This window comes from Schistocerca cancellata, chromosome 4 (assembly GCF_023864275.1).
Source record: "Schistocerca cancellata isolate TAMUIC-IGC-003103 chromosome 4, iqSchCanc2.1, whole genome shotgun sequence".
Taxonomy (NCBI): Eukaryota; Metazoa; Arthropoda; class Insecta; order Orthoptera; family Acrididae; genus Schistocerca; species Schistocerca cancellata.
The window spans coordinates 361,301,355-361,316,270 of NC_064629.1; the positions used below are offsets into that span (position 1 = coordinate 361,301,355).

Consider the following 14,916-nt stretch of genomic DNA (forward strand, 5'->3'; position numbering starts at 1 on the left):
CGGAGTGACAGGAAGTTTTGGATAAAAATCGGGAGTGGTCCCCGGAGACCGCACTCATACAATGTAGCAAGGATATGATGTCACCAAGTCCTGTCGTATGCTTTATGTAAGTCAAAAAAGACGGCAATCAAGTGTTGCCACCTGGAAAAGGCTGTTCGGATGGCAGACTCGATAGACACAAGATTATCTGTGGTAGAGCGATCCTGGCGGAAGCCGCCCTGACATGGAGCCCGCAAACCACGTGACTCCAGGACCCAACCCAACTGCTGACATACCATATGTGCCAGCAGCTTACAAAGAACGTGGTGAGGCCGATGGGCCGATAGCTATCCACATCAAGTGGGTTTTTACCGGGTTTGAGCACTGGAATGATGGTGCTGATGGTGCTCTCCCGCTATTGCGATAGAAAGATGTCATTGCACCAGATCTGGTTGAAGATGACAAGATGATGTCGCTTGTAGTCAGATGAAAGATTAATCATCTGGCTGTGGATGCGATCAGGCCGAGGAGATGTGTTGGGGCAATGTGCAAGGGCACTGAGGAGCTCCCACTCTGTAAATGGGGCGTTACAGGATTCACTGCAGTGTGTAGTGAATAAGAGGACGTTCCTTTCCAGCCACCGTTTGAGTGTGCGAAAGGCTAGGGGTCATTCTCCGATGCTGAGGCTCAAGCGAAGTGCATGGCAATCGTGTTTGCGTCGGTACGTAACTCAACATTTATGGTAACACCGAGGACAGCTGTTGGGGCCTGGTACCCAAAAAGACATTTGATCTTTGCCCAGACTTGGGAAGGTGACATGTGGCACCCAATGGCGGAGACGTATCTCTCCCAACACTCTTTCTTCCATTGTTTGATAAGGTAGTGAACACGGGCACAGAGCTGTTTAAAGGCTATGACGTGCTCCAGGGAAGGGTGCCGCTTACGCCACTGCAGAGCTCACCGACGCTCCTTAATTGCTTCAGCTACTTCCGGCGACCACCAAGGGACTGCCTTACGCTTCGGGCACCCTAAAGAGTGAGGGATCACGTTTTCTGTTGCAGAAACAATTGTGCTAGTCATCACATCGGTGTTACCATGTGGGGGAGATTCAGCGGTGACAGCAGAGGTGAAAGTTTCCCAGTCTGCTTTGTTCAAATCCCATCTGGGCAGGCGTCTGTGTGCCTGACACTGGGGCAGTGACAGGAATAATATGGGGAAGTGGTCACTACCACACAGGTAGTCAAGTGCTCTCCAGTGTATGGATGGGAGAAGTCCTGGGCTGCAAATTGATAAATCAATGGTCGAGTAACTACCATGAGCCACACTGAAATGTGTGGCGACCCCAGTATTTAAGAGGTCGAATTGCAACAGTAAAATTTCGACATCTCTGCCTTGGCTAGTAAGCATGGTAACACACCACAAGGGGTTATGGGCATTAAAATCTCCCGGAAGTGGATTTCTCTCGCTGCTCCTTGGGTTTCCCTGGCTGGGAGGACTTCACTGGCTCAGTCTTCGAGGCTGAGAGTGAGTGTGATGCCCTACAACCAGCTGCTTTTGGGCTCTTCAGCCACTGGCAGGTGTCGTCTTTCCCACTAGAAGAAACCTGGGAAGGGAGTGACCCAAGGTACTCCTACTTAGTGAGAGAAGCCAAAGAAGACTTATGCCTCTCCTACTTAGAAGTGGGGATGGATGTCCCCTATGGTTGAGGGGGGGGGGGGTCTGTCCAGGGTTTTGTACTCCAAGATTTTCCTTTCTTTCTGGAGAATCCTGCAGTCAGGCGAGCAAGGCAAATGGTGCTCTCCACAGTTGACACAGATGGGAGGCAGGGCACATGGAGTATTAGGATGTGATGGACATCCGCAATCTCGGCATGTGACACTGGAATTACAGCGGGAAGACATATGGCTGAACTTCCAGCATTTAAAGCACTGCATTGGGGGAGGGATATAGGGCTTTACACCACACTGGTAGACCATCACCTTGACCTTCTCGAGCAATGTATCACCCTAAAAGGCCAAGATGAAGGCACCGGTGGCAACCTAATTAGCCTTCGGACCCCGGTGAACACGCTGGACCAAATGTACACCTCGCCGCTCTAAATTGGCGCACAGCTCATCGTCAGAATGCAAAAGAAGGTCTCTGTGAAATATGATACCCTGGACCATATTTAAGTTCTTATGGGGCATGATGGTTACAGAAACATCCCCAGCTTGTCACAAGTGAGTAACACCCGTGACTGGGCAGAGGCTGCTGTTTTGATCAAGACTGACCAAGATCTCATTTTGGACAAGCCCTCTGCCTCCCCGAACTTGAGCTCTACATGCTCAACAAAAAACTGAGGCTTCATCGTCATGAAAGGATTCCCCATCAGCTCTCGAACATACAAGGCACCGGGGCGAATAAGATCTGTTGCCATCCTTAGCCTGTCGTTCCTCCAATGGTGTGGTCAGGGAGGGGAACGATTTGGGGTCATACTTCTGTGCATTGAATTGAGCTCATGATCGCTTAGAGACTGCTGGTGTTTCACCACCAGCAAGAGACGATGTGCTATGCTCCAGTGTGTATCATCCTCCCTGATGCCACACACTCCAACCAGGGGCCCTCCCCACAGGCGCCACCCAGCTGCAGCAAAGGCCACCTGGCAGGATGGCCATTGCCAGGAGTCCAGATGCCCCAGAGGGATAGACATCTACCCCTTGGCTTATGTGGGGAGTTAACGATGCAGGCATCAGCAGAGCGATCCCTGTGTGGTCAGGGGGCTACAACCAATAGGATACATGGCGGCCCCACCACAACGGACTGGCTACCATGCTGGATGTCAGGTGCTAAGAAGAACATGGTCATCATCAATGCAGAAATCGACACTGTGTAGTGCATGGTGGAAAACGCAACCAGGAAGTTGTCCTCGCCCAAGAGATGGAGAATGGGTAGGACTGCAATGCGACAACGAGAAAGTGGCTAAAGATCTCAATGCACGATGGACACGATGCACCTTGTAAAGTGCCCTTCTGCAATTGGCTCGCTCTTCGGGAAAATTTTGAAGAATGGAGGTCAAACCCTACAGGTAACCATCACATAAAGGTCAAAACGTGTGAATCTCCTTTTAGTCATCTCGTATGACAGGCAGGAATACCTCGGGCCTATTCTAACTCCCAGACCCGCAGGGGGCCATGAAGAAGAGACCACAAATGAATGTGTAGTAGAAACAAAATTTGATGTCACAGAAGTGAATGTTCGTAGATGCACCAGATAAAGACTAAATCAAAGCACATGAGTTCTACATGCCAAACTTTCAGGTGACCACAGCAGAAAAGGTCTCACGAGGCTGTTCAGTACGGGCAAGAAAAATGCAATTGAGGCTTCCCACTTTTCTAGAGAAATTATCTGTATGAAGATGCATGCTGGAGATAATGAGGAATTTTACAACAGCACATGTCACAGATTTCAAAGCAAGTACTGGATGGTGTGTGAGAATAATGAACAGTGTGGGGCTTACAGTATGACCTAGAACCATGCTAACTTAGTGACTTCCCATGGCATTTGACAAAAAACTGCTGCTGTATCAGTGTCATATAATCAATCTGAGGAAACAATATGACTATTTGCTACCCCATATGGGCAATACCAATGAGACACTTGTTTACTTTGGTATGCCACAATAGTAGTGATAATGAAGATTAAAAACAGTGATACCATGGACAACAGGTTTACATAGTAAGGAGAAAAAAGGAAATGAAAATAAGAATTAATCTGAAGGATTTATTTTTGTTTATTTTGTTTCTTCTTGTATACTCAAAGCGTAGACAATCAATAAATGGCATAAGTTTAAAACCAATATAATGCCAACTTTTTAGGCAGGAACTTTACGTCAATAAAAAAGTTCATTAATTCCATAGCAGAAGGCTACACATACACCCTGGATAATGCTAAATGAACTAGCAATACTGGCTGTCAGGCAATCTTGCAATTTGCTGACCGTAAGACACATTCTACCTATCTCAAAAAGCAAACATGCTGTCACAACTAACGAATCGTCCTTCTCAGGACCTACTGACCAGAAAACTCTGACACTACATCTGAATTTGTCATATTAATATAGAAAAGCCAGTACCTATGAAAACCTTCAAAAAAAAAAAAAAAAAAAAAAAAAAAAAAAAAAAAAAAAAAAGGGGGGGGGGGGGGGGGGAATACTGGGCTATGAAGTGTTAGATGCTACTTGTTACCCATCACAAGGCGTAGCAACATACATTAAACAAGATAGACAAAACACCTCTCTTGTTTCCACATCTACCAATGACAAAATCTATATGCTGTTGTAAAAGTTGTGAGCATTTCTGTTTCCAACACTCGCAAGCCACCAGCCATATACTAGTCAGTTCAAATTCTCCACACACGTCCTTATCCTACTATATATGTGGGCGCCTACAACAGCCAACACTATCAAGGGAAATACAGAGACTGCAATCATAATGGGAACATACTATAGTCTGATTTAAAGTAGTTGTCACTTGACGTTTGCGCTGCGAAGTTGCGGCGTTGTCACGTCAAGCACTGGCTGGAGGCAGCCGCCTCAGCGCATCGCTACCCCCGACGATAGAAAATCGTTTGAAAGCCTGTATCTTCTACAAAAAGTAAGCAATTAATTTCAAACCCACATATGATGTATATCTCTACAATGTCTCTCAATCTGTCAAATATCTATTCTTAATTTTAATTAGGACAAAAGTTACGTTAATTTGTTTGATACCATTTAAATTCTCGATTTTGCAAACAGCTTCTAACTTATGTCATTACAGAAAAACTATTGGTGTCACAGCAAAATATTTTTTTCCATTCATTACCAAAATAATGCACTCAGCAAAGAATCCTTAAAAGTTTTCGTAGTGCATCACGTTTCCTGTATATAAATTTCTGAAAACAGCATTTTTAAGCAACCCTATCAGTATGACGTTTAAAATCTCTATCTCCTATAAATATTATGTAAATATTTTGAAATTTACGTACAGTATCAGTCTCAGTGGTATCTATAAGCAAATCAAATATCTTTTCTTGATTTTAATTAGGGCCATTGTTACATTAACTATTGAAGTGTGAGAAATTTTCGCATCCGGAAAAGTTTTCTTCTTTAGATTGCAAATCTCGAAAACTATTACACACATTGAATAACATCTTGGTGTATATACAAAATGAAATAGAATTAAAATTCAGTCTAACTTACCATAAGGCGATGACGAGAGCTGGCCAAACAGTATTTCTTAGTCTCACAACAAAAATAAGAATTAATCGAAATAAATTCACAAACACACTATTTAATGGCAGTAAGTACACTACACACTAATCAGACAATGCAAAAACACCGCTTAATTCAGAGTCAGAGTCAGGGGAACTATCCGTCTCGCTGCTTGTATTGACAGATATAATTAAGTCTTTGACATTTTGTTGTAAGATACCTTCATTGTTCCATGCGTCCTGTATCACTCCTTTCATGTGATGTACAACTTTCTGCCAGTCTTCCGATGTCACAATTTCAACTGCCTCTTTCAAAAGGCGTTCCACTTCGGTTAATGTGAATTTCTTATTTTCTGCAGCAATATGCCGTTTAACCTGAGCCCAAATCAGCTCTATTGCGTTGAAATGGCAATGGTAAGGAGGCAATCTGAGCACTTTATGCCCATATTTTTTTGCTACTTCATCTACAGTGTAAATCGGGTTCTTTGGCTTGTGTTGCGATACAAGTTCTAATAATTCTGCCCTTGTAAAATTACTGTTGATCTGTACCTTATGTTTCTGTAACCAGCTAACAATGTCGTTTTTCCTCATTGGCTTTGTGGGTGCTTTGTCTTGTATTACTGAATGATAAGGAGCGTTATCCATAACTATGATAGAGTTTTTTTTTTTAAGTTCTGGAGCACACAGTCTTCAAACCATTTCACAAAAGTATTGTGGCTCATCTCTTCGTGGTAGTCGGAAGTCTTATTTGAACTGAATAGCAGCAGCAAATTTGGAATGAAACCTTTTGAATTTCCGGCATGTGCTACAATTATCCTTTTTCCTCTGCCAATCGGAGCTGCCATACTTCCGCTGATGGTACCGTCTGTCCAGCCTTTTTTTAAACTGTGTCCTGCATTCACCCACATTTCATCAAGCCAAACGATATCATCAAAATTTGTCCCCACTAATTCTCTAAGAAAGCGGCATCGCCAGGCTGCAATATCTTGGCGTTTCATTAGTAACATTCTGCCAGAGATGGATTTATAGCAGAATCCTAACATTTTCACAACTCGTAACAAAGACGATTTACTACCCTGAAATAGGTCAGCCGCTGTGAGAGTAGCATGTAGTTTTTTGAGTGTTGGATACTCCCTCCTCGAATAACATGCGTATATTTGACGACGAATGCCATCTTCCTGAAAAGAGTCAAGTTTTGTGACCCTTTTCTCTACTCACCTCCTTCTCCCAAGTGTATCCAATTTAGATGATTCACTTGAGCCTTCTTTCATGAATTTCTCCTTGCAGATTCTTATTACTGATCATTCGCTAACTTGCAGAGCGGCTGCAGTTCGCTCCACCACCTTATTCAAAGGAACGAGAGGCCCTCCTGCATCCCTCTCTCTCTCAAAATACTCCCTTAAGGAACACACGTACTCACGCGCATGACTGTGTCTAACGATGCCATGTCCGCCACTTTTTGGAGGTTTCCGAGGAGTGTGCAGCCTCGGCCTCCCTCTCTTGCGACTGCTTTCATCAGACATCGTAAACACGCGAAGCTACAAGTCACTCAAATCTCTCACCCGTACGTCTACAACGGCTCGCTGAGGACTGGCTGGCACAATGCCTTAGTCAGCTCAGCAGGGCGAAGTGGCAACGCAGTGGCAGCCGACAGCGCCGGCTACCATTGGTTTATTGGTGGCGGGAGCCCTGAAGCCCGTTGCCTGTCAAGTGACAACTACTTTAAATCAGACTATAGTAAAATGAACAGAAGGTGAACACCTTATGCTTGTGTTCACTGCTGAAGACTGACCTATTTAAAAGTCAGCAGCACGGAGGCAGGGAAAGCCCAATCGATGTTTCGTTTCAGCAGATAACAATGGCAAGACCTTAGCAGTCTCACAAAAAGTCCTTGACAATTACCCCACACAGCAAGCACTAAGCAGTAAAAATAGTGGCAGGCACACAAATTGCTCTAATCACATTTATTCCTTGTACAAGGTTAAATTTAAAGAAAGCCAAATGGTCAAAGTTCTCTACAGAACTTGACAACTTACATTGGATACCCCCTATCAGCAAAAACTACAGAAGATTTGTCACAGCCAGGACTTCCAAAATGTGTATACCAAGAGGCTACTGAATGCAATACATCCCTGGCTGGTCCCAAAAAAGTGAGGAGTTGTACTGAAGCTTCCACAAAAATGGTGATCATGACATAGGTGATCTACTACACACTCTAAATACAGTGAGATGGCAAATGTGAGTGGAAACTGAAGAAAGCTTGAATTTTCTGACACTGAGTAGACAAGCATGTATGTTTTTAAGGAAACTAGGAAGCAGAGACCCCACATGAAGCACTAAGACAACAGTTCATCGAAATGCCATTGCTTGACATTTAGTAGCGACATCCAGAGCATTGAGGGACAAATTGCTTACAATCAATGCGAAATGAGAACTTCAAACCCTAAAATCAAAAGCCACAGAAACTGAAGAATCCTGTCCCTTCACTTTTGAAGAAGTCCCCAACAGCACTTAAACATGTTAAGCCAGGAAAAGCTCCAGGGTCTGACAATATCCATACTGACTTCCTAATAAACTGCGGCAAATATACAAGCATGGATGGCTCATTTCTTTACAGATTATGCAAACCACCAATATACCACAAGAATTAAAACTCTCTTAGATAATCGCTATATTAAAACCTGGAAGACTAGCTGATAGCCATAAAGGCAAGACTGCACTGAGCAGAACTGCACTGCAGCAAAGCAGCGCCACAATGAGGCTCCACTTAGTACACTGCATTTCAACTGCAGCTGTGCAAGAAAATGTAGCAAATTTTGTATGAAGTCGTATGGCAACCTCTGAGAAAAATGGACAAAACTGGCATGGATATGATAATTTCTTTGTTAAAGGAAGACGAAGACTATAAATTTCACACCACCATGGGATCATAAGAAGACATCAAACATGCAAATTCCAAATTGGTTTTTTTGTAGGGATTTCCAAGTTACACAATTACAAAGATGCACGAGGTAAATGGTGTACAAAAGACTTAAATTAGCAACCTATTGAACCAGGTAAGGTAATATAAATAATGGTTGCAAATAAAAATTTGGACAAAATTCTTCACACTGCTAATGGATAAAATAGAAGAAATCATGTGTGTGAGAGGAACATAACCTTATACTGTGCTGTAACAATTTATTCATGTTGATAAACGAGTACAAGGCAACAAGGAATTCACTTTACAGTCAAGAAGTGAGACTTTTTGATACTTGATGAAAGGACAGATGAAAAAATAAATATTATGAATATGCATATAGCTTGTGATGTACTTCGAATAGAGTTTCAGGTGGCAATGGAGTATGAAAATGCACAAGTAGTTCAATTTGAAGACATGCTATCTCAAAGTATTTTGATTGAAGGATACATACAATAAATCATCCACAAAGGAATGAACATAAGAAACTGAAAACTCTCGAGTACAAGGAAAAAATAATGGAAGTGTGCTGCTTGCCATAATCTTGTCGATTAACTATCTAGCCATGATGCTGCAAAGCAGTATGAAATGGAAAGAGCAAATAAGGTCAATAGCAGGCAAGGCGAATGATCAAATTTGGTTTATTGGGGGGGAATTATTGAAAGTTTAGCTTGTCTATAAAGGAGACTGTGTACAGAACATTAGTGGAACCCATTACTGAGTGATGCATAAATGACTGTGATCCCCACTGCATTGGATTAAATGTCAACGAAGCTACATTTGTTACCACTAGGGTCAATCAACACACGAGTTTTGTGTAAATGCTCTGTGAATTCAAATGGGAATCTCTGGAGGAATACAATGCGCTTTTTGCAAAACACTATTGAGAAAACTACAATAATCACTATTTGCAGTGGATTGCAGACTGATTCTTCTGCTGCTAACATACACTTCGAATAAAGAGCACAAATACATGGTAAGAAGAATTAGAGCTCATAAGGAGGCATCTAGAAAGTCTTTTTCCCTTGCTCTATTTGCGAGTGGAACGGGAAAGGAAATGACTATTTGTGATAGTGCAAGATACCCTCCACTGTGCATCCAATGCTGGCTTGCAGAGTATGTATGTTGATGTAGATGTTTCGTTGTTAAACTAGAACAGAAGACGGACAAATCACTCACTTTGGAAATTTGTCTAGTCAGAGTTCCAGATGACAATATAAAAACTATATATAAGATGCAAGAAAAAAACTGGGAAAGTCTGGTACGATGCACTTCACTCAACATAGATCACACGGAGTTAAATTAACAAGATCAAAATGCTGTAGCCTAAGGGAAGTTAGTGGGAAAAAAATGCCCCCATGCAACTCACTTCACAGTCAAAAGAGCCCTTACATATTAATTTGAAGTTTTGAACTCTTCACATTGTCAATGAAAGGTAATTAATACAGTTAAGCATTAATGACATAGAAAATGCATGTTTTTAAAGCACAACTACAACAGAACAGATTTCTGAAAAATTATCCACACTAATAGGCAACATATCATACAACCATCACTATGATTATAAAAATTTATCAGCTAAAAGAATATCATATTAGCTGACAATAAATTTACCGTCATAAAATTTTATGGCCAAAATAATTTTTAGGCATTACTCATAAGCATGAAAGACCAGTATTGGCAACAGTAAGTATAAAGGCAATGCAGGCCAGGACACTTTGCCAATGATATTCATACGTTGGCAACAAATCAATTTTGCATTGCCAATCAGAGAATAGTTTTGGGTAACCAATGATGTGCAAAAAAAAACATATGTGCTTTTTGAACTGAAGCTGTGAGCTTGGAATTCCTTAATATGTAGCACAGTAATATTCAATAACTACTGTCAAAATATGTATTTAACAGCTCTGGCCTTATCCTTAGATTTTACCCACTTTTGCTTTTTATAGTACAAATTCTTTTTCAAGAGATTTCATTCTTAACAAAAAGCTTTATAAAAATATAGTTAAAAAACAACACATAACTATATTTTTAGGAGGGACTTACCAGTAAATAGTCTTTGTTGCTTTTTGAACATGTTTCAGAATATTTTCTACAACATCTGTACTTGATGCAGTTCCACCCAAATCTGTAATAATTAGTACAAGTTAGTACATTTAAAGAGGTGAAGTAACATACTGCAAAATATAATAATAATAATAATAATAATAAAATAATAATAAAATAATAATAATAATAATAATAATAATAATAATAATATGTAAATGAAACATTACTAAATGCACCAACAATTTCTGTACCTTCACCACCAAAAATACCAGTTTCTGAAAGAGTTAATTAGCCTTACATTGGCAAATAATGCCTAGGGAATACTCTGCACCTACAATAAAAATTTCTTACATTAAAATATAATTTCAGAGAAACGAGAATAATATAGTGTCTCGAAATTAGACTACAGAAGTTAGTGACTAAAACAGGCTGTAAATTTAATGAGTTTGCCCCAAATCTCAAACTTTTTGAACCAAATATTTCTTTTCCAGTTAGAGGAAAGTCACTAATTCATTTGATTTTCCTTCTTGTCATATTTATATTAGTTCTCCATTTGATGGGTCTCTAGAACTCACAACAGCCTCTGGTAAGATTTACACCTGCATACATAAAGCTGCAGAAATTTTAATTCATACTGGTATTTGGAGCAGTATATATGGAATGTTGCTCAATTCTTCTTGGAAGGTGTGCTCTCTCGAGTGAAACAGAGCCTCTCTGACATGCATCACGCCCCTCTTATGGCATCTGAAACTGGAGCTGGTTGAGCATATCTGTTACAATCCCACAATGATTTTAAGTGATTTGTGACTTCGCTTTGATTGATTCCTAATGAGGTTATGATGATGATGACGACGACGACGACATCAATGAGCAGCATCAATGATTTCACATCTACTGCTGGATAATGGTCTCCTCTACACTATTCCATCTGATACAGCCTTCACACACACACACACACACACACACACACACACACACACACACACACCTTCTTCAGATTTTCTAATACTATGCAGCTAACTTATATTAAATTGTTTCTAATCTCTAATCCTGCAAACAACTTCCTTGGTCCACGTACCATCCAACTGCTTGTAATCATGTCCTACTCACATCTACCACACCAATTGTCATGTGTCGCCAATAGGTATTCTTTCAATACCTAATTCAGCTGCTGTCAAAATTATTCACACTGTGACTAATATTTCAGCATTTAACTGTGGCTGCAGATCATTAACAAATAAATATATTACAGTGACTAAACATTCATTCATGGCTATTGCTAAATGTCTTGTAAATTAGGCAAATGCACACAAGAGGCTTTTGTGGTGCAAAGAGAACAAAATATGGACTTCTAGACAATATAGACGATGAGCACCAGAATGTGTGTGTGTGGGGGGGGGGGGGGGGGGGCGTACTGCAAAAGGAGAGGAGTAAAAAGATGATGGGTGCATTGGTGGAATAGAGGGCTGTGTAGTGCTGGAATGGGAACAGGGAGGGGGTCGGTGGGTAAGGACAATGACTAACGAAGGTTGCGGCCAGAAATGTTACGGGAACATTGGATATATTGCAGGGTGAGTTCCCACCTGCTTAATTCAGAAAAGCTGGTGTTTGTGAGAAGGATAGGCTGTGAAGCAGTAACTGAAATGAAGGAGGTTGTGTCGGGCAGCGTGCTCAGAAATTGAGTGGTCCAGCTGTTTCTTGGCCACAGTCTGTCGGTGGCCAGTCATGCAGATTAGCTTCTAGATAACATGACTGGTTTCACAGGTAGTACTGCCTTTGATGGAATAGGTGGTTATGGTGGGAGAATGTATGGGGCAGGTCTTGCATCTTGGTCTATTACAGGGATATGAGCAATCGGTTGGGAGCAGAGGCTGTTTAGGGATGGACGAAGATACTGTGCAGGTTCGGTGGGTTGTAGAGTACCAATGTGGGAGGGATGGGAAGAACAGTGGGTAGAATACTCCTCATTCCAGGACATGACAAGAGGTAATCAAACCCTGGAGGAAAATGTGATTCAGTTGCTGCAGTCCTAGGTTGTACTGACTCACAAGGGGAATGCTCCTCTGTGGCCTGATGGTGGGACTTTGGGAGGTGGTGTGTGACTGGAGGGATAAGACACGGGAGATACGTTCTCGCACAAAGTTCGGAGGGTAATTACGGTCTGTGAAGGCCTCAGTGAGACCTCTTGTCACCAAAGATGCAATAGCCATGCATGGCTAGGCTATATGGAAGTGACATCTCAGTGTGGAATGGATGGCAGCTGTCGAAGTGGAGGTATTGCTGGTGGTTGATAGGTTTGATATGGACAGAGATACTGACGTAGCCACCTTTGAGGTGGAGGTCAACATGGAGAAAGGTGGCTTGTTGGGTTGAGTAGGACCAGGTGAAGTGAATGGTGGAGAAGGTGTTGAGATTCTGGAGGAATGTGAATAGGATGTCCTTACCCTTGATCCAGATCACGAAGATGTCATCAATGAATCTGAACCAGGTGAGGGGTTTGGGATTCTGGGTGTTTAGGAAGGATTCCTCTAGATGGCCCATGAATAGGATGGCATAGAATGGTGGCACACGGGTGTCCATAGCAAGATTTGTTAATAGATAATGTCCCCAAAGGAGAAGTAATTGTGGGTGAGGATATAGTTGGTCATGGTGACTAGGAAGGAATTTGTAGGTTCAGAATCTGTTGGGTGTTGAGAAAGGTAGTGTTCAATGGTGGTAAGACCATGAGCACTACGAATGTTAGTGTAACAGGAGGTGGCATCAATAGTGATCAGCAAGGCACCATGTGGTAAAGGAACACGAAGTGTGGAGAGTTGGTGGAGGAAACGGTTGGTATCTCCCAACACCTTGCCTCATGGCTCATATCCCTGTAACAGACCTAGATGCAAGACATGTCCCACCACCACATACTCCGGTCAGATCACATCACCTAACACTACAAAGACAGGGTTACCTATGAAACCAATCTTGTGACTAAAATCTAAGCTGCAACCACTGTGCTGCATTTATGTGGGCAAGCTGTCTGTCTGCATGAATTGTCCCATGACAAAACTGTGGATAAGAAACAGCTGGACTCTCCATTGCTGAGTATGCTGCCCAACACGACATTCTTCATTCCAGTGGCTCTTCACAGCCTCTACCATCTGGATTATACCTATCAACACCAGCTTTTCTGAACTGCGCAGGTGGGAATTTTCACTGCAATACAACCTATGTTCCCTAACGCTCCTGGCCTCAACCTGCATTAAATCATTGTCCTTACCCACCAGCCTATTACCTGTTCCCATTGCAGCACAATGCCAATGCACCCACAGTCTTTTTACTTCTTTTCCGCTGCCTGCCTCCTCCACCCCCACCCCCTCACGCCCACCATCTAACCTCCTGCCTTCACATAGCTGACCTCCTCTATTTCCACCTCACCCCTGAACGCTCCCACAAGCTGCACTTTACCATTGCCCACCCCTACCCTGCTATCCCTCCCCATCTCAGCCTCCTCCTACCCCTACCACACAGTTGCATCTCCCATCATGCGCTGCTGCTCGCATTCTGGCCCCAGCAGCTAGAGATTGTGTGTGTGTGGGCGGGGGGGGGGGGGGGGGAGGCAGCACGCACACTGTCTATTTCTGATGAAGGCCTTGTTGGCTGAAAGCTCACTTTCCGACAGTCTTTTTGTTGTGGCTATCTGCGACTCATTATCTCCACTATATGGTGAGTAGCAACTATCCTTTTCATAATATTGTTAAGTTCCTTCCTGGATTTTCCTTTGTATTGTGGTACATTTATTTATTTATTTATTCGATTTCTGGGTGTTTACAATTTTTGTAAAGACACTCGGGATAGCTCTTGTACTCCTTTCATGTGTTAGTTTTTATTACAGATGATGTAAGCCAATATGGCTCTGTGAATGCATTGTCTTTTCTGCATTGTAATTTTACACGATTTTGTTGCCTAGCCTTTATCACATCCATAGTCAACTGCAATCACGTATGACACCACTGTTGCTAATGTTCTGCCAACTGATGGCAGACACAATACACCTTCACTTGTTAGTTTTTATTTCATACTTTGTAAATATTTTCTTATTGAAGTTTTATTATGTACTACTGTCTATTACTCTTCATACATAAAATTCACTGTCATTCCTGGTGATGTGCAGCATCACAATCGCTATGATTCTGTAGCCATGCAGCTGGTTTTTTTTTTTTTTTTTTTTTTTTTTTTTTTTTTTTTTTTTTTTTTTTTTTTTTTTTTTTTTTTAAAGCTAGCTTTCTTACTGTTATAATGTTAAATATACACTCCTGGAAATGGAAAAAAGAACACATTGACACCGGTGTGTCAGACCCACCATACTTGCTCCGGACACTGCGAGAGGGCTGTACAAGCAATGATCACACGCACGGCACAGCGGACACACCAGGAACCGCGGTGTTGGCCGTCGAATGGCGCTAGCTGCGCAGCATTTGTGCACCGCCGCCGTCAGTGTCAGCCAGTTTGCCGTGGCATACGGAGCTCCATCGCAGTCTTTAACACTGGTAGCATGCCGCGACAGCGTGGACGTGAACCGTATGTGCAGTTGACGGACTTTGAGCGAGGGCGTATAGTGGGCATGCAGGAGGCCGGGTGGACGTACCGCCGAATTGCTCAACACGTGGGGCGTGAGGTCTCCACAGGACATCGATGTTGTCGCCAGTGGTCGGCGG

General features: G+C 42.4%; 1 protein-coding gene across 2 annotated transcripts in view; it reads right to left on the bottom strand.

Moving 5' to 3' along the window:
* LOC126185182 (isocitrate dehydrogenase [NAD] subunit gamma, mitochondrial) overlaps positions 1 to 14,916 on the bottom strand; it is a 127,640-nt gene that overhangs the window by 34,699 nt on the left and 78,025 nt on the right. For both annotated transcript variants that reach the window (XM_049928040.1, XM_049928041.1), the window contains exon 9: positions 10,214 to 10,295. In XM_049928040.1, the coding sequence (XP_049783997.1) occupies positions 10,214 to 10,295 (82 nt within the window). The remainder of the gene's footprint in view (positions 1 to 10,213; positions 10,296 to 14,916) is intronic.